Raw genomic sequence first — 17925 nt, 5'->3', positions numbered from 1 at the left:
AACCTGCAATGCTACAAGCCCCAGGACATCAAAGAACAAAGCAGAAGAGACTTCCCTGGAATAAGTTTAATTGAACAAACATCCACAGGATTGCTACATATGCCACAGAAGAGGGGCTGCTGGGCCACAATCTGTACAAGGTTTCTATCATTTGACAGTTGTTCTTTTTAATCCTCTGGAAACATATTTTTAAAGTTGCTGAAACAACCAGATATATACTAAATGAAACTTAGTTTAAAAAGAGCACATTTCAAGATACATGTGCAAGTTCAGACAACCAGATTTTCAAAAGAATGAAGGCCTGGAAGGAATCATTTGTACATTTTCTCACCACCATTTTAGGGTTACCAAGGGCATAAAGGAGGACTTCAAGGTCTGGCTTGCCTTCTTGCCAAATTTCGGAGCAGTGTTCTTCTGATAAGATTGACTCAATGTGGAAACAGATCTACAGGCCCAGTACAATGTGTCTGGAAGTCTAGCCTTCAAAATCTTTTTATGTGGCTGCTGGTGTTCTGGCAGGTGGCCTAGAAATCACTAGGGATTTTACAATCATTCAATTATTTGTTTCCCATTCAGTTCTAGTGGCTATCTGTATCTGGCAGGGAAGTGGGGAATTTAGGAACAAAAATATACAATTCTAGTGTGACAACCAGGCAATATTATAGGTTATAAACAGCTGGTCTTCCCAGTCTGAGAGGGTCATGCAGCTTGTAAAGTAATATGTGCTGATATGCTTGTCGTTTCAAATCTCTTTTTCAGTTTGTCACATTTTGGGGAGGACAATGACATAGCACATGCCTTTTATTGCTTTCAGAATAAAGAGGTACATAATTTTGTACCTCTCAACGTTTTGAGCAAACCTCATTGCAGAGAGTGTTACATTTGGTGTCTGACTGTCAGTGGTATCCAAGTCACTGCAGAGGCAAGCAATTTTATTATCGAAATGCCTAGCAAACCTGTCACAGCAGGCTTCTGAGAGCTGCTGCAACTTCATTCACTGAGATTAAACCCTCCAAATAATGCTAGTGGACAACTATTTGAGGACACACTGAGGCAGCAAATTAAACTGCATCATCTAGTCTGGTTTTGTGGGATCGGTTCCAGCTTTTGAGACCTGAGAATGTGGATAAGGTACTTGAATGAATAAAATGAATGAATTTGAGGAGCCAAGATGGCGACGGAGACAGCAGCCTAGTCAGACTCTTCTGCTTTCAGTTAAGCTTTTAAGTAGTTTTTAGCCACTTCTTGGTTTTAAACTCACAGTTCTAACGTCTTACCAGCTGCTTTATCACCTCATCGCTTCTCTTTGCTTTTAGTTTATTGTTTTATTGTTTTACTGCTCAATCTGTCCTATTGCAACAACGGATGTCTGATGAAGCCTGTTGATGTGAATGACTTGCTGTTTTCTCTACTGGCTAAAAACTTGGATTAATACATTGGTGCGGAGACTTGGTTCTGGCTTGGATAAGGTACTTGCAGAAGTCCTGCTGACCTTGTGCCATCGCTATCCTTGCCAGTTTTGACATTCTCTGCTCTTACTAGAAATTAAACACGACTCCCAACTCCTTTGCAAGTATACTAGATGCAATAAAGAATGTAGAATCACACATAAGCAAGGGGAAGGAGAAGGGAGAAGCCTTGTCCAGAAATGGTCATAGTTGACATATCAGCAGAAGGTGGTAAAAAACACTCTTACCTACTGTGGCCTCCAGGAACAAATGAGAACCAAAAAGCATCACAGATATTTATCTGCTCCATTTGGGGACTGCAATCCATCTAGAACAACTAAATTACCCAGTTCTTGGACCACCTTCCTACATCACCTTCATCCACAACCGACTCAGATGTAACAGGGAAATAGAACTGGGTATCAATAGCATACTTGTAGCACCATGTTCCAAATCTCCTAATTACCACCCCCAATGGCTTAATATAGATACCAAACACCACTGGGGACATGATTGCACCCTGCTCTCTTGCTCTTATCAGTTTTCTGCTAAGCAAAGTGAATATTGACATTGCCAAGTTTAAATGGGTGGCTGAAAAGGAAAACAAAACTACAAGGGGAACACTTTCACTATTTTGTTCGTATTAAAATTAAGAAGAGGCACATTTGCTGAAACTCTTATGTATATTATGAGCAGCATGTTATAGCTCAGTTTGTTATCCTATCATTTCTATGTGCATATTTAGGGAATACATTCCACATCTGCTTTTTTATTTTAAAAATATGTGTGAGAAACATAATGCAGTTTTCAGTCAAGTCATCTGAATATTTTGATCAGTCTTTTATGCTTCTCAACAAATACAAACAACTATTATTAAATGGCTAGAAGTAAAATAAGAATAAGCAGCATAAGCATTTCTTCTCCTGCAAAGAACCTGTGCATATAATGGGGGGGGGGGGCAGCAGAGCTGGGGAAGAATAGGATGCTGAATTATCAAGCCATAAGAGCTTTAAAGTTAGGGAGGGTGACTTTCCCAGCATTTTATCTTCCTAACGCACGAGAATTCTGTTCTTCGTAAAATCAAGACAATTTGTCATATCAATATGATATTTGAAACAAGGAATCTATCTAGTAAGGGGTATATTTGGACCTAGTTCCAAAAAAACTAATGAAGGCTGGCATATTCTGACTTCATTCCAAAAAAGTCTAATAAAGACTGGCAAAGTCATAGCAGTTTAAATTTTTGGTGGTGAAGAGCAGCCATTCCACATCTGCAACCCCCCCCCTCTATCTCCACAGCACCAAATCATATCTACACCTTTTCATTTGGGCAATTTAAATTATGGCAGAAATTCAAGGATATTGCCAGGGCATGCTTTCTGTCAACGTAGTGGAAATTAATTGTTATAAGGTTTTAAGTTCCTATTTGAACCTGTCATTTAACTAAGGGCAAGTATTGTCACCCATGTCTGTTTGGCAGATGGAAGCCTCTCTGGTGGAACCCGCTCTCCAAAATAAAAATAGTAATTTTGTCACCAGGCTCTAGCAGTGGAAGACAGTAGATGGGTACATCTGTGTATGTGGTGTACATCTGTGTATGTGTGTAAAAGAGAGAGGGAGATGCAGTATAAGAGTGTGTTTTGCATATGCTGGTACAAGTGTGTGATCTGCTCTTGCATCTGTTTGTACATAACTGCATCTGACAGGCTGCTGAGTTCCCCTCTGCCCAATTATTATATGCAATAGGCTATTATACATCTTTTCACAGACGTATGTGTGATGTATGGCTACATAAAGTCAAAGGCCACCTAACTCTACTCTGACCCTCTGTTTTTCTTTGAGTTATACAGTAGAGATACAGTAGTAGTCAAATGCTATACAGGTGGTGACCATTTTGAGTGCATCCAATTGAGGCACTATTCATGCACACAGAATCGTAGAATTGTAGATTTTCAGTTTAGGGGTAATAATATGATTTAATCTTTATTTAAATTGTGAATGAATAACAGATATCAGAGCTATGCAAGTTTTCTGATCTACTATGCTGACTGAACGTGGGCCACCAATCATGCACAGCACCTTCCTGCCAATCTTCTGCAGTCTCAGGAAAGCAACAAGCACAGGAAGTTTATGAAGTTGCTGGGAAACATCCAGGTATGCCTCGTGAGATACATTCCTCATCACGGGTCAAAATCCACGTAAACTTGCATTAGATGATAGCAACTTTGGCAAAACTATCCCTATTTATAATTACAAAGTAAAGCAAATGAAATACTAAACTGATAACGGCATTAACGTGTAATGTCAGAATAGTGTAGGTGGGTTGTTGTTTTTTAAGCCAAGATACTGCCCACTCACATGGATAGCAGGAAGCAGAGACGTGGAGCCACTGCATGAGCCCTGTGATGCTCACAACCTATATGGTATGGAAACGTTGCCAACAAACATTGCCTTGTGTTCACTAAGGAGGGGTGACGGTTGATCATGCAGAACCTTTCAGTTCAATTTCCAGCTCTGAGTAGAATGTATGTGAAGGCTTGATAGGCATATCTAGGCAGCTTGATGCGTGACTGTAAAACATGAGGGGATTGTGGTGTCATAGACTGCTAGGCAGGGATTTACTTTGCTTAGCCATTGCAAGGAAGAAGTTCCATATATCTGCTACAACGCAGGGTAGGCTTCCTGGCTGTGGTGCCTTCCTACCAGACTTGTGGTTGCCCTTTGCCTGAGAATCTCCCTTGTGTGCTTTTCACAACAGTGTTCTCATGATCGCAAGGAATGCATCATTTTTTCTTCTAAGAAAATGACATAATTAAAAAAACTAAAATAAAATTCATTATTAAGTCTGCATGTTTTTAGAAAAAGAAATGTGTCTCCTTCCTTTAAAATGTAATTAAAATATTTCTATTACTATGGCAACATAAATAATAAATAGCTCTGTGCATAGCTTAGCAAATAATTAAAGAGTAATATTCAGTTAAAGTATTAGCATATTAGCGGTTCAAAAAAAGAAATAATCATGTTAGGGCATCATAAACCTTGAGTCGATAATAAGATTATACTTCATGGTACTTTTTTTGAAGCTTATTATCTGCTATTATTAGACACACAGAGATAAGGCAAAAGGCAAAAGCTTCATTTTTGGTATTTCAGAAATATGATACCATAATATGGTTTACCATATTGATCAGCTGCCACCACTGTTTTCTCAAAATGATAAAAATGTTTTGTGACCCTATGGAAACAATCTGTAGGGCTGTACTGCAGAAAACAAGTTTGCCATATAGAGCAGTCTCCATGCAGATACAGTTCTAAATGGCTTCCACACAGCAGCCTTTCTGTGCAAAATGGGTTTCAACCATGGGTGAATCATATTAATGATGCTTGGAAGCAGAGCAATCCAAACCAAGGCCAGGAAGATGTGGAGTGGTGGATTCACTGCTACACTTGAAGCCTTGCCAGCTCCTGCCAGTCAGGATAGGGAGATTCCCCCCCCCCCTTATTTTTTGCTACATCAGTTCCAGTCTGGTGCTGCTGCCCTAGTGGATTTAATGTGGCTATGGCAGTACACACCTACCACCAAACACCCGATTTCAGTGCTGACTGTTGGCCACCATTTGGGGAAGAATGTGATACTTGAGATTTCTACCACAGTGGAGCCTGTCCCCTCACCCAGAGGCACACCTCTCCACTAGTGCCAACATTCACCACCCTAACACACAGCCCTACCATCAGTATTGGGAGATTAAGACTGCGTTCTAAGTAAGCAAAGGGGCATACCTCATTTCCTATAAAAGGACTGACAATTGAGTGTTTTTACATACTCCCTTGAAAAGAAGAAGCGTGATTTGAGTGTATCCCCAAACAGTCAAGCTACTTTCACATCGCCAACAGTTAGAATTTGATGGGACCTTTGACATACCTTATCAGCATGGCTCGTATGTGCTTAAACAAGGCTCTCAGGAGAAGATGTTGTGGTGGAAAAACAATGCTGAACTCCCTAGTGCTGTAGCATTTTTTTTAATATTTAGTGGGAAACTAGTTTCACTATTTACTTAAACCTTTAATAGCCCTTTTTCTAAATAATTCATTGGCTCGGGTGGCACACAGTAAACCTTTTTATAACCATCAATATAAATAAAAGCCAAGTAATAAAATGACATAATAGCCAAGCAGAACAACAAAAGCGCGTATATAGCAAAGCACAGCCAGTAGCCTGAAGAACAGCAGAGAGCTATGTGTGCTAAGTGGATTCCTCCCCCCCCCCCCAATGCAACTAAAAGTATTACTGGACAGCATTTTGAAGGTATTTAAAAAATCATAGCACAAGATGAATTAGCAAGCAAAATTTTATCTCTGATCAACCATAGTAACCCAATACTACTTCTGAATCAATGATATATATCTATATATATTTACTTTTCATCTCTGATTAGAACTCACCTAGAATACACAGACCACTTTACTGGTCCAACAATATCCTACAGTGGATATCCACGGGGGTTTGGGGGGGTGGATTCTAAAATGAATACCATATTGCATGACTTAAATAATTTACTGTGTGAACCATCCTGAAAAACAGTCATAAGACATCACTGGTTGGAGTATCTTTTTTGTTGGTATAAGTGAGAAAATTGGTTGTCATTTATGTTGCTCAATGATAAAAGTTTTAAAGCAAATTGAAGGAAATTTTCTCTGTGTAGTACGTGATCTAATTTATGTATTTTACAAGGAAAAGAACGTGGGCTACCTGTTTCACAGAGAAATACGAGACGAAATTACATTTATTTTAGGATAACCCTTACTAGCTTATTTCCCTGTTAAATTGCTAGCTACTGCATTTATTATGATAATTACATTTGTTGAATTACTTGCTCATCTGCTGTTTCTGCCAACAACAGCATCTCCTCATGCAGAAGCCAATCAGCAGGAGAGCTAAGTACAAAAGTAACCTCTATTTTCAGATTCCATTATTTCCAGCATATCCTTTGTCTGAAATCTGGCAAACATGCTGAAGTAGAATGAAAGCCATGGTACTCTCCCTTAAATTGATTAAAATGGACTACTATATTGGCAAGCCATAATATCCATATAAACTTCAAAGTGTACACTGTGAATTCTTGACTTTACAGTAGAATTTCTAACTGCTAGGTAACCGAAAGTTTGGGAGTCTTTAAGAGTATACCACCCACACATTCAAGCAGCTACTGAGCAACTGAAAAGGGCACTATGTATTCTACCCTGAAGGAATCAGCAGGCAATGATTATACCCTGCTGAAGATTGATGGAAAATCAGCATAGTGAAAGAGAGCTGAAATTTATTTTAGTGCTTCCTTATATTGATTGTTGCTTTCCAAAGAAATTAAGCCAACCATTTTCTTTCATTTGGTACAGTCTGTGATTTATTTAACAGTTGGACATTCCTGATGTAAAGCACATATTCCTTCACCCCAATTCCCCAGCCAGTTCCATTGAAATACTGCTTCCACTCATTGCCAGAGCTAGCTGAGCAGCTTCCTGCTAACTAGTTCCTAGTTTGGACATACCAAGTGCTCTACAGTGCCAGACAGCTAAGGTGTGGAGCCAGGTAAGCAGGAATCTGCTCATCTGAGTTCCAAAGCTCAGAACTCCTGTACAACTGTGAGTTCCCAAAGCAAACCACATATAAAGTTGCATTTTCTATATGTTCTGTAGAATTCTAAATTTAAAAGACATCCCCCCCAAAAAAGAGAGAAGAAAGCTTGGTAGGAATTGAATATGATCCTTACTCTCCAGGAATCATGGAATGTTGAGGACAATTGCAAATAAGTAAATAACAGTAGACATGGTGGTGGCAGAAAAAAATGATCTGAGCCCCTGACAGCTTATGGAATCCTGAAGATGCATATCTTCAGTGGAAAAATCCACACCTTAGTGAGTCTAAATTTGGTATAGGCTTTTTTGGAATATAGTGTGTGAGAGTGGGGGGGGGGGGCTTTCTATTAAACCTTGGCAAGAATCTCATTCTTGGAATAGTTGGCTAGCTTATTGCTAAGGTAACAAATGAAGTGGCTCTGCACCAGAGGGCAAATGGGTGGGGCCCCCTCTGTCAACTAGCTGGTAATTAGAAGAACAGAATCCAGAGCTGAGGTTGTGAGAGCTAGAAGCTAGAAGTGGGTTGCAGGGTAGACATGCTTGATTTCTGAAAGGAATCCAATGCTGTGGCTACGGGAGAAGCAAGATCTTCTTGGGGGTGTTAATACTGTCAGTTGCTCCACCATAGGCTGAGGTTGGATATATGGTAAATAAACCCTATATCATAAAGACATCATAGTCTCTGCTGTTCCTTGTTTCAAGGAAACCAAACCCTGGGTAAGTGCCTAGGACCTCTAGAAGCTCACACCGCTCAAAGATTGGGGCTACGTGTAACACTATTTTCTGCAGACAGGCACAGCTCCACATTCCTGTTTGTTGCCAGCAATCCCACAACCCAACATTTTGTCTCGTGTGTGTTTTTTGTTCTGTGCTGGAGCATTACTTTCTATGATAAGTTACATGCTGGGCTTTGAGTTGGATTGGGGGGGGGGGCTCCTTTTCAGACTTTTCAAGTAATCAAGTTGTTTTGTTTTGATTTGTGTGTGCATGTACCAAATTTCCATTCCCTAGCTAGCATTAACTATCTGTGTAAGGACATATGCAAATGCATTCTTTCAGAAACAGCTAATAATCAGGTTCTCTTGGTTACAAGTGCAATTTCAGCTTTCTGAATCATATGGAAATACTTTTATCCATTTGGGGATATTCACATCTTCCATTTCAATGGGTTTATAAATATGCTATTTTCAGATTTCTGTTGGAATCGCTGTGTTTTGTACTATATATGCATGCAAAACAACACCTTTCCAAGTTATGTGGGAAGTACTGTGACAATTTGGTACCACAGCGAGCAAGTTAGTGAGACCCAACTCTTTAATACTAAGCAATTGAGGTTTCATTCAGCAAGCATAAGAATGTGTATCTGGCAGATACTGGAAATGTCCCTAAGGCTTGCTAGGGATTGTTGGCTGTATATACACCATACATTTAAAGCCCACTCTCACCCACCCCCCCAAATAATCCTGGGAACCCTAATTTGTAAACAGTTCTGGGAACTGTAGCTCTGTTTAGAGTAAATGACAATTCCCAGGATTCTTTGATGGAAGCAATGTGCTTTAAATGTATGTTGTATGTGCAACCACTTTTTTCTCTGGTATGAATCTGCCCTCCATTCCATCCTGGTTGCCTTCTAGTTTAACTTGGATATTTTTTTAAATTAATTGCACAACTGCGGTTGGGTGTAGTTTTCAGTTCATGTGTATGAGCCCTTCCCCATACTGATGTGCCCACAGATGTATTGATTAAACTACAAAGCAAAAAGGAATCATGATGCAATCACACAATCCCATTATGATTCCTTTTTATGCTGTTATTTAGCAATGCACATCAGTAAGTGGTGAGGAAAACTGCCAACCAATGCATACTCAACTGTCTGAACAAAGTCCAGAAATAAAGAAACAGATGAATAGATGATATCTCACTTATCATTGCTGTTCTAACAAGATCAGGTAATGCTGAAACCACAAATCCAGGAACAAATTTGAATTGGTACAATATTGTAAGCATTCCTAATTATAGTATGTGAAAAAGCAACAGAACTCCCAGAGCCCAACATTCTATTTCCTTAGTTACAAAAATTTTCCCAGTTAACAAGTGTTTCAGATAACTGTTCATTCACTGGAAGATATAAGATATAAAGCAGGGTTGTTTCAATTTCAAAGATTTTGTTTAAAGATTCTGCTATTAAAATGAATGTGTAATCATTAGGTGAATGACAGTTTCTGAGCCAATAAGATACCTTATAAAGTAAATAATTAAATTCACTATTTTGTATTTGTTAACATCCAGGAATCCACTATCTAGTTCTCTTGATTCTCACAAACCTGGCCTTTTTTGAAGTTGTTAGAACTCAATCAAAAATGTGTGCTGCTGTTAAATCAAATCAATGACCAACAAATTTATCTTTGGCTGTATTCCCTATGAGTAAAAAAATAATCTGCACCTGCCAGTTTGACAGACATATGGCAGACATATCAGTCAATGACCTAGTTTCCTTATATTCCATGTAAATGGAACTGTCATCATAATGGACAATTTGCAACATATACAATGCCATACTTTTCAAATATGTATGCTAACCCAAATATATTCTGGAGATTTGTTTCTTTTGAAGACAGGCATTTTGTTCAGTTCACAAAAAATGTATCTTAAAGAGGTATGGTGCTGCTGTTCCAGCAGCTTAAGACAATTAGAATGAACACAGCTTCACTTGTTCCAATCTTGCAACCCAAATATTTTGCTGTCCTCTTCAGTTGTTAGATCAGGACTGTTCCTACAACTCTCAGTGCTTAACATTAGGAAATGAACTGAATGCTGTAGTCCGATGTAGGATAAACCCAGCATTGAATTTTACTTGATTTTAGCATTAATTTAAGCATGAAATATCTGTGAGGAACTGTTGTAGCTAGAACTGAGAATCTATTGTTCTATGCACTAAACTATTTTCCTATTCAATAAAATATTCCTGAATACTGAATTGGCTCCACACATCCAAGCTGGTCATTGGCTTTACTCACCAGGAAGGGTTATAAAATCTTCCTGTGCTGGCTGGGATTTTGCCTGGGCAATTGTTGCTAGTGTTCTTTTCATTGCCTCCAGTTCTTGGTTTGTTGGCAACTGCCCATGGCTCACCTGTGACAACTGCCTATGGCTTTACTTTTCAGAAATCAAAAAGCTATTGCATAATAATTTTAATAATAACTGTGCTGTTTTGTATAGAAGGTATAAAGCTATGACATTTATGCATGATGTGGTCATTAACTTAATCACTAGGTACATTTTTGTAAGTGTCTTTGTTACAAATTATAAGGGGAAGATTTACAGTGAACTGAGATGTCGAACAAAACTCTAGAATAAAAAATCAACATAAAATGGTGTCTTTTCACTAGTAGATTCTTTCTTTAAAGTCTTGTAACAAAAATCACAAGCATTTAGAAACATAGGAAGCTGCCTATGAAAACTGACTGGCAATGGGTCTCCCGGATTTCAGACAGGAGTCTCTCCGGTCCATAACTGGAGAGGATGGTGATTGAACCTGGAATCTTCTGCATGCAAAGCAAGTGCTCTGCCACTGAGCTACAGCTCTTCCTCCTATGTTTTTGTCTAATAAAGCTGCTCCACCACAAGCATCACCAAAGCAAGTCCACACAAGTGTGGCAGAATTATCTAGCTCTAATGCAAGCAGCTCTCTTGCACTAGACTACTAGACAAACAAATACTCTTGCCATTCTCTCTAGGAAATTGCCTAGGGCCAGGAAGTGAAGGCTTGGCTTCAGTATAGGCTGAGTGAATTCCACCCTCTTGCTTTGGAAGATCTGCTGTCTGGAAACTTCCCAGTGCAGCACAACTTAAGTTTAATATCTTTTACCATCTCCATCACCTAAGCATCCAACCAAGGAATAATTTTGATTCCCCCCATCCTCTTTCTCATTGTTGCCTAGCCTTTTATTTTAGTATTTCACAGTCCAGCCAAAATCTCTCCCTTACTGTAGGCTAAGGTGTCATAAGAGAGACTGTATACTTTGCTTGTTTTATTTATTATTTCTCCACCAATCAACAACAAAGCCACTAAGGCTATGAACCAAAAGTGCCTTTTTAATTAATATTGATTGGGGGAAGGATTGTCAAGTGCTCCTTAAGAAGGGTTTTAGTCATCTGCTAAAAGCTTCTGTTGCTCGGTCCCAGCATCTGCCAACCTAGCAGTTCAAAATCACATCAAAGTGCAAGTAGATAAATAGGTACCGCTCGGGCAGGAAGGTCAACGGCGTTTCCGTGCACTGCTCTGGTTTCACCAGAAGTGGCTTAATCATGCTGGCCACATGACCTGGAAAAACTGTCTGCGGACAAAGCGAGATGAGCACCGCAACCCCAGAGTTGTTCACGCCTGGACTTAACTGTCAGGGGTCCCTTTACCTTTACCACTGTATTATTATTAACTGAATTTGTATACTTCATCCGAAGAACACAGAGCAGTTCACAACATAAAAATACAAAATGAAAAGACAAAATATATAAAAGAAAAAGAAATCATTAAACACACACCCCTCCCACAAGTACATTAAAAAAAACATAGAATGTTAATTAGCCAAAGGCCTGGTTACAGAACCAGAAACATTTTTGCCTGGTACCTAAAAATAAGTAATAAAGGTGCCCAGCGAGCCTCCCTGGGGAGAGCATTCCACAAATGGGGATGCATCACAGAAAAGGCCCATTCTAATAGAACCACACTCTAGGCTTCTCATGGAGGAAGCACTCAGATGATGGTTGCAGGGTCTGGGTTGGTTCGTTTGAGGAGAGGTGGTCCTTGTACAACATAATATAGCATGAAGGCAAGACGCTTAAGAGAGCAGTGCAATACTTACCTTGCTCCTAGACCAGGGGTACACTGCCACCATACTGGTAGACCAGCCACTCTATCCTAGGGTTCTCAGCCCAGGAGAGAAGGTAAAAACATATTGTTGCATGGCACCCTAATCTCCAAGCATTGCAGGATTCCAGGGGTTCCAGGTGCTTACCTGTCATGACCTGGCAGGACAATGGGGATGAGGATGTAGCCACAACTAGTACACAGCAGGGCAAGGTGAGGATGGAGAAAGTACTCACAGGGCGACAGAGGACGGTGAAGGGATGGGGGTCAGTGCAGAGGAACCAAAAGAGCAGGACCCATTACCAGAGGGCCCCCCATCTCCACAAACAAAGTGCGCTCTGAGGTGTAGGGAGCTGTGGGAGGTATGCTCTAGGAGGTTGAAGCAAGCAAGGGCCCACAGCCCAGCACTCTAGCTGGCCAGGTGGGGTTTGTTAGCTCTGGGAGGAGGTGTGTGATTCCTCAGCTGGAGTAGGCTCAGGACAAATGAGGATCACATGCCTCATTAAGCCCAGATGCTGCAATCAATATTCAGGTGATAAAAGGGAAGCAGAGCTGAGGTGCTTTAAGTCACAGTTCTGCAGCTTACCCAGTCCCCCACCCCTGGCATGCTAAAAGGTGATGGATTTCTAGCATGTTTAAGCTAGGATGCAAACCTCAGTACCACAGATACATTACCCAAAGGCCTTGCTCATGCTTTCCCTTGTCCCACTGCAGCACAAAGCAGCTTTCACAAAGTTATCAGAATGATTCCTCAAATGATATAAAAGTTCCCATCAAGCACAAGCATGTAAAAAGCACAAATCGACAGCATTTCAAAACACACACACAGACATAATGCCAAACCTTGCAGGAAGGATCTCTGCAGCAAAGAAGCAAACAGTCCCAAAAAGCACAAGCCCCCACCCCTTGCAGTTGCTTGCATGGTTCTTTGCCTTGGAGTTTCAGAAAGTTCTCATTTCAAGTAGATTGACAGCTGCTTTGGGGCTCAAATCACAGGTGGAACTCTTCAATTTGTCTTTGGTCTTCCCTTTGGTTGTAGATCAGAGGCTCCAAACTCAAAATCCAGTCCCAGTCTCTGTGGTTGCATACTGGAGCTCAAGACACAACTGCATGATCAGATTTCCCACTGACACACTGGGGGTCCCCTCCATCTATTTTCCTCTTGCTGCCTCTGGGTAAGTCCACTTCATCCCCTGTGCCAAACTGCAAATCAAAGTTCTGCCACAAGTCCTTATCTGGAAGCACCACCTTCCGGATCAGCTGGCTCAGTTCAGTCAAGTTGGCAGTCAGGAATTCCCCTCACTGCTTACTCCCAACATCTCTCAAACACTTCATGGGCCCAAAGGCAGGCAACCCTTCAAGTGGCTCTTGCCCCCAAAACTCATTGGAACCTGGGTGACCCTCACTGCTGGGGCCTAGGTAAGGGCTGCACCCATTATAAGGACTGGTTCCCCACTCTCAAGGCTATCTTGGGGCACCCAAGGGACAATGTCATTGGACGGTTTTATCTCGTCCAATTCAGTAGGCACCAGCTGCTACCCTGGTGCATGCACACACGTCTCCAACTTTCCCACACATTTTTCTCTACTGCCAACCCTCAGGCGCTTGCTGATCCTTCTGCATTGTTCACACACACCTCCCAATTCCTCCTGTTGCTCTTCTTCTGGCATCTCTTCAGGCACTGTTTCTTCTTGCTCATGCATGCACACCTCTTGCATCACCGCTGGCACACATGGAATGAAGAGATCCATAAGCAGCATCTCTTCACCTCCATCTTGCAGTTCACTCTCCTCTGGAGCACTTTCCTCCTTCACTGGCCTTTCCTCCTGCACCCATTCTTCTACAGCAGGCTTCCAGGGAGTGGAGAACTCATCAGCCAGGGCTCTCACCTCCAAGGAGGCGTCTCACCCACTCTGCTTGCAGCTGGTCTATTTTATCAAGCCACTGGCTCTAATGCAGACTTTGTCACTTCTTCATTTGGTCAAGCTGCTTGCTCCACTGTTGCTCCATTCTCTCAAGCTGTTCAAGGAGTGTTGCTATTCCTCCCTCCATCATGACTTGGGCACACCTTGCTCACAGGTCTTCCCTGAGGAAACCTGAATCCTACTACTGACACCAGTATCACACACCACCACAATCTTTGAGCAGTGTGAGATTCCAGGGGTTCCAGGCGCTTACCCAGCATTCAGTTTCCTTCATGATGTTGGACAAGAGAGACAGTGGTATCTTTATGATAGATGGTTTATTTACACATATACGCAACCTGAGCTTATGATGGAGGGGTTCACAGCATTAATACCCCAAGAGGGTCTTGCTTCTTCCATAGCCACAGCTTTCAATTCCTGCAGAAGTCAGGCATGGCTCTGACTGCCTTCTGAACCTGCTGCCTTGCTTCCAGTTTCTTGCTGGAAACACATAGAACTCTCGGCTTTATCTTTGTAACTTTCAGGGAGTTGAGGGAAGAAGGCCCACCCATTTGTTTTTTGGCACAGAGCCACTTCCTTTGTTACTTTAATGCCCCATATTCAGAGGGCCATTACCTCACCAGGAAGGTGGCCTGGCTATTCCAGGAATTGAATCTGTGCTGGATCCAAGAATTAGATTTGACCATCTCTAGTTGTGAAGCAGGAGATAGAGTTCAGATCCCTCCAGGAAGAATATGGCTCCATTTACCTTTGGAATGCCTGACAATAAAATAAAAACAAATAAATATCACATCCCCAGAGTCTCATTCTGAGGCCTGATCCTAGTTGGGTGTGTGCATGGAATCCTTACCTACTACTCCCTAACACCATAACAGTAGCATTTACTGAACAGCATCTGGGATGGTGATCTAGAAAGGGAAAAGTACATGGGTGGGGTTGCCAACTGGTTACTGCAGCAAGACTCCTTCTCTTTGGAAAGTAGCTCAAAATACATCCAAGTAGTGTGTACAGAGTCCTTTTTGGCACCAGCACCATGGTGCACCTGCTATCCAACACAGAGCCTGTGATGGTACAGGAGCCTAGCATGTTAACAATCCCACAGATGAATAGCCATAAACATCCTTGTCACAGCTGCTGGTCATGGGGTGCACTTCCCTCCTGGCCAGAATGAAGTGGGGTATGAGATGGATTCTGTACCATTAAGTGACCTGTAGAGAGCAAGGGGAGACACAAAAAGAAAGCAACAAGCAAAAGTCAGTGGTTATAGCACAAAGTCCCTGAAACTGAATATACCATAGGTGTTTGTGAGGCAGTGAGAGAAGCAAGGAAGTGGCAATAACAATGCATGTGGTGGGGCTTCAGAAGAGCCATCTTACTGACAGTGGCATCACTGATGCTTACCTGGACAAGGCTGGGATGGTGCAGTGGTTCTGCTGGTACAACCACACAGCCCCAACCTTGCTGTGACCCTGGCCAGGTAGCAATGCCAGTGTTTGGACATGGTGCTACCTCAGTACTCTGACAGTGCTAATTTCTCAGCCTCTCACCCACTGACGGAGACTGTTGTGACTGTGTGCATACATCTCCCTTTGAGGTTACAGGGAAACACCAGGGCTTTTTCAACTGGAACTCACAGGAACTCAATTCTGGCACCTCTTAGGTGAGTGCCATTGCCATAGCACTGGGAAACACTAGTGGCTGTTTGTTTCTCTCCATGCCTTTGGGATGTGACTCTGCAAAGTAAAAGTGCTTGTGTTTGGCCAACAATTGCAATGACTTGAGTGCCAGATCACTGCCAAAGCAGAACTTAACTGAGTGTTTCCCTGTATGTGGGAAACACCGTTTGCTGCTGTTGTGGGGGGAGAAGCAGAGAGAGAATGGCAGTTCAGACAAGATCCCATATTCACGTGAAACAAAGGTGGTGGGTGGGAGAAAGAAGACAGTTGAAGCAGTTATACATTACAGCATGCTTCCGCTTCTGTTACTTACCTGTGTGGAGTGCTTTCTCCATGCATCTCTAGTGGTTGGGGTGCAGTTTGGCGTTCAGTGTCTGGAGTCCTGAGATGAGGAACCTGTAAGGTTCTAGGCAGAAGAGTGTTATCAATGGGCTCACATTCCTATAACTGTTCTGGAGATGGGTTGTTTTGTGCCCCATTTGTGTGAAAAGTACATATCCTCCGTAGTTTCCTACTTCCAGAGTTCGCCCCCCCCCCCCAGCTTGTGAGCTCTAAGGTGCACAGTATGAGGTCAGAGATATATAACCATTTGCCACTTGCTCAGTCATCTGATGAACAAAGAGGCCTTGCATCTGTAGATCCAAGGCTGCCTCTGCAGATTAGGATTAGGATTAGTATCATTCTGTAAACCAATAAACAGTTGGCAAGGATGAGAAGACGCTGATTCCACTGACTGGATTTCCTTTTGCCTTTAAAGTATTGTTTCAGGAACAAAGAAGGTATTTAAGTATTTTTAATAGCTGTAATTTGTTAACTTTCAGAATCAATTTGTTCTGAATGTTTTCCCCCCTGAACATTCAAGTCATCTGATGTTTAAGACATAATGTACTTTAATGTACTCCTTTGTTTTTTCTTAATTCAGGTATAAAAATAAACACTAAAAAGTACAACAGAAAAAATATTACTCAACCAATATTTTATTGTGAAGTAAAGAATTGAATAAAATACCTGAGTAAGACTAGGAAAGCCAAGATTCCTGCATCCATTACAAGGTGTCAGTGCTTCCCACAAACCTGTAGGCCCACAACTGTTTTCACCTCCATCTTCTTCATCCTCTTCTGTTGGTAACAGGTTTGTTGAGGATGATTTCTGAAGATGAAAGAGTAGCATTTCAAAAATTAAGTGTATTGTATATTTTATGAAATAAATAAATAAATAAATAAGTCTACTGAAATAGACCACAGCTGAATTTGTATACACTGTGCCAGCATGAATGAATCTTCAAATGGAACTACAGGAAGTTATACTTTAAATGACTGTGACATAAACATTATTTGGAATTCATTCCGATGATTCAGATTTTAAAATATTGTAACCTGTTCCACAGAGTGAAATATGGAAATGTTTTCACTTTCAGTCTACTTAAATTTCAAATGGCATGTTGAAAAGTGCATTCAACAGTTCTTACTCAGTCTTCAAATGTGACTAACATAGAATTGATCAACAACTGTAATCGATTTAAAGCCAATTAGTTCTGTGCTTGTTGGTTAGCAAAGTGTTTGTTAATAATCTATCAGCAGATTACTGTTAATTTTATTAGTAAACTATGCAACAGTGTCCTTCCTTATCTTTAGAAAGCTTGAAACAATGCCTGAGATGAAACTTCATTTTTTTTACTTTGCGTCTACATTTTGATGCCACTTGTGTGACATAACCTCATAACTAAATTGGCATTGTATAAATTGAGCAAAAATGTCTACAGGCACCCAATATGCCACCCATTCTTGAATTTATAAATATTCTCCAACACTTTTCAAGGAGCTCAACATTAGTAGCAAGGTTACCAGTTTCTAGCTTGCAGGGGTAATAAAAAAATAACTCAGAAAAAGAAGTCAAGTCATTGCTAATGATAAATCCTCTCATCACATTTCTAAGGAAGGAAACAGTGCTAAGTTGTCCTCCCTTCCCACATTCTTAGATGCTCCCCATAAAGGTTTGCTGGTCCTCCTCTTTCCTGCTGTGGCTTTCTTGCTGTGGCTGCAAGAAGGATATTATTCAGCTTTATTGATAAGCAGAGAGAGATGTAATAGCAGTAACTTGGGGTTTTAAGGATATAAAAGGAGTTGGGTGGATTGCCACAGAAAGGGCTTAGCAGGAAGTGAGAAGGTGGCAGTTGGGGAAGCTTTTAGGTGAAATGTGTAATTGCATCAGTTGATATAGTATGTCCTTCTTAGATATAGCCATCAGTCTCACGGTCCCTATAATTCCCTGCTCCCCCTGCAAGGCTGCTGTGGATCCAGGCAACCAGGGTGGAGTGTGAGAGTTTGTCAGCAATAAGGTAAGTGGAAAAAAGGAGGCTCTTGCAAGCAGAGGAA

At 41.2% G+C, this 17925-nt stretch overlaps 1 protein-coding gene across 5 annotated transcripts in view; it reads right to left on the bottom strand.

The window, feature by feature from the left end:
- Positions 1-17925, bottom strand: part of ANKS1B (ankyrin repeat and sterile alpha motif domain containing 1B) — a 337482-nt gene that overhangs the window by 246688 nt on the left and 72869 nt on the right. For all 5 annotated transcript variants that reach the window (XM_081209629.1, XM_081209637.1, XM_081209638.1 and 2 more), the window contains one exon: positions 16559-16699. In XM_081209629.1, the coding sequence (XP_081065755.1) occupies positions 16559-16699 (141 nt within the window). The remainder of the gene's footprint in view (positions 1-16558; positions 16700-17925) is intronic.

Source organism: Podarcis bocagei (assembly GCF_964188305.1).
Source record: "Podarcis bocagei genome assembly, chromosome: 10".
NCBI classification, from domain to species: domain Eukaryota; kingdom Metazoa; phylum Chordata; class Lepidosauria; order Squamata; family Lacertidae; genus Podarcis; species Podarcis bocagei.
This window is presented reverse-complemented; position numbering and strand designations above follow the sequence as displayed.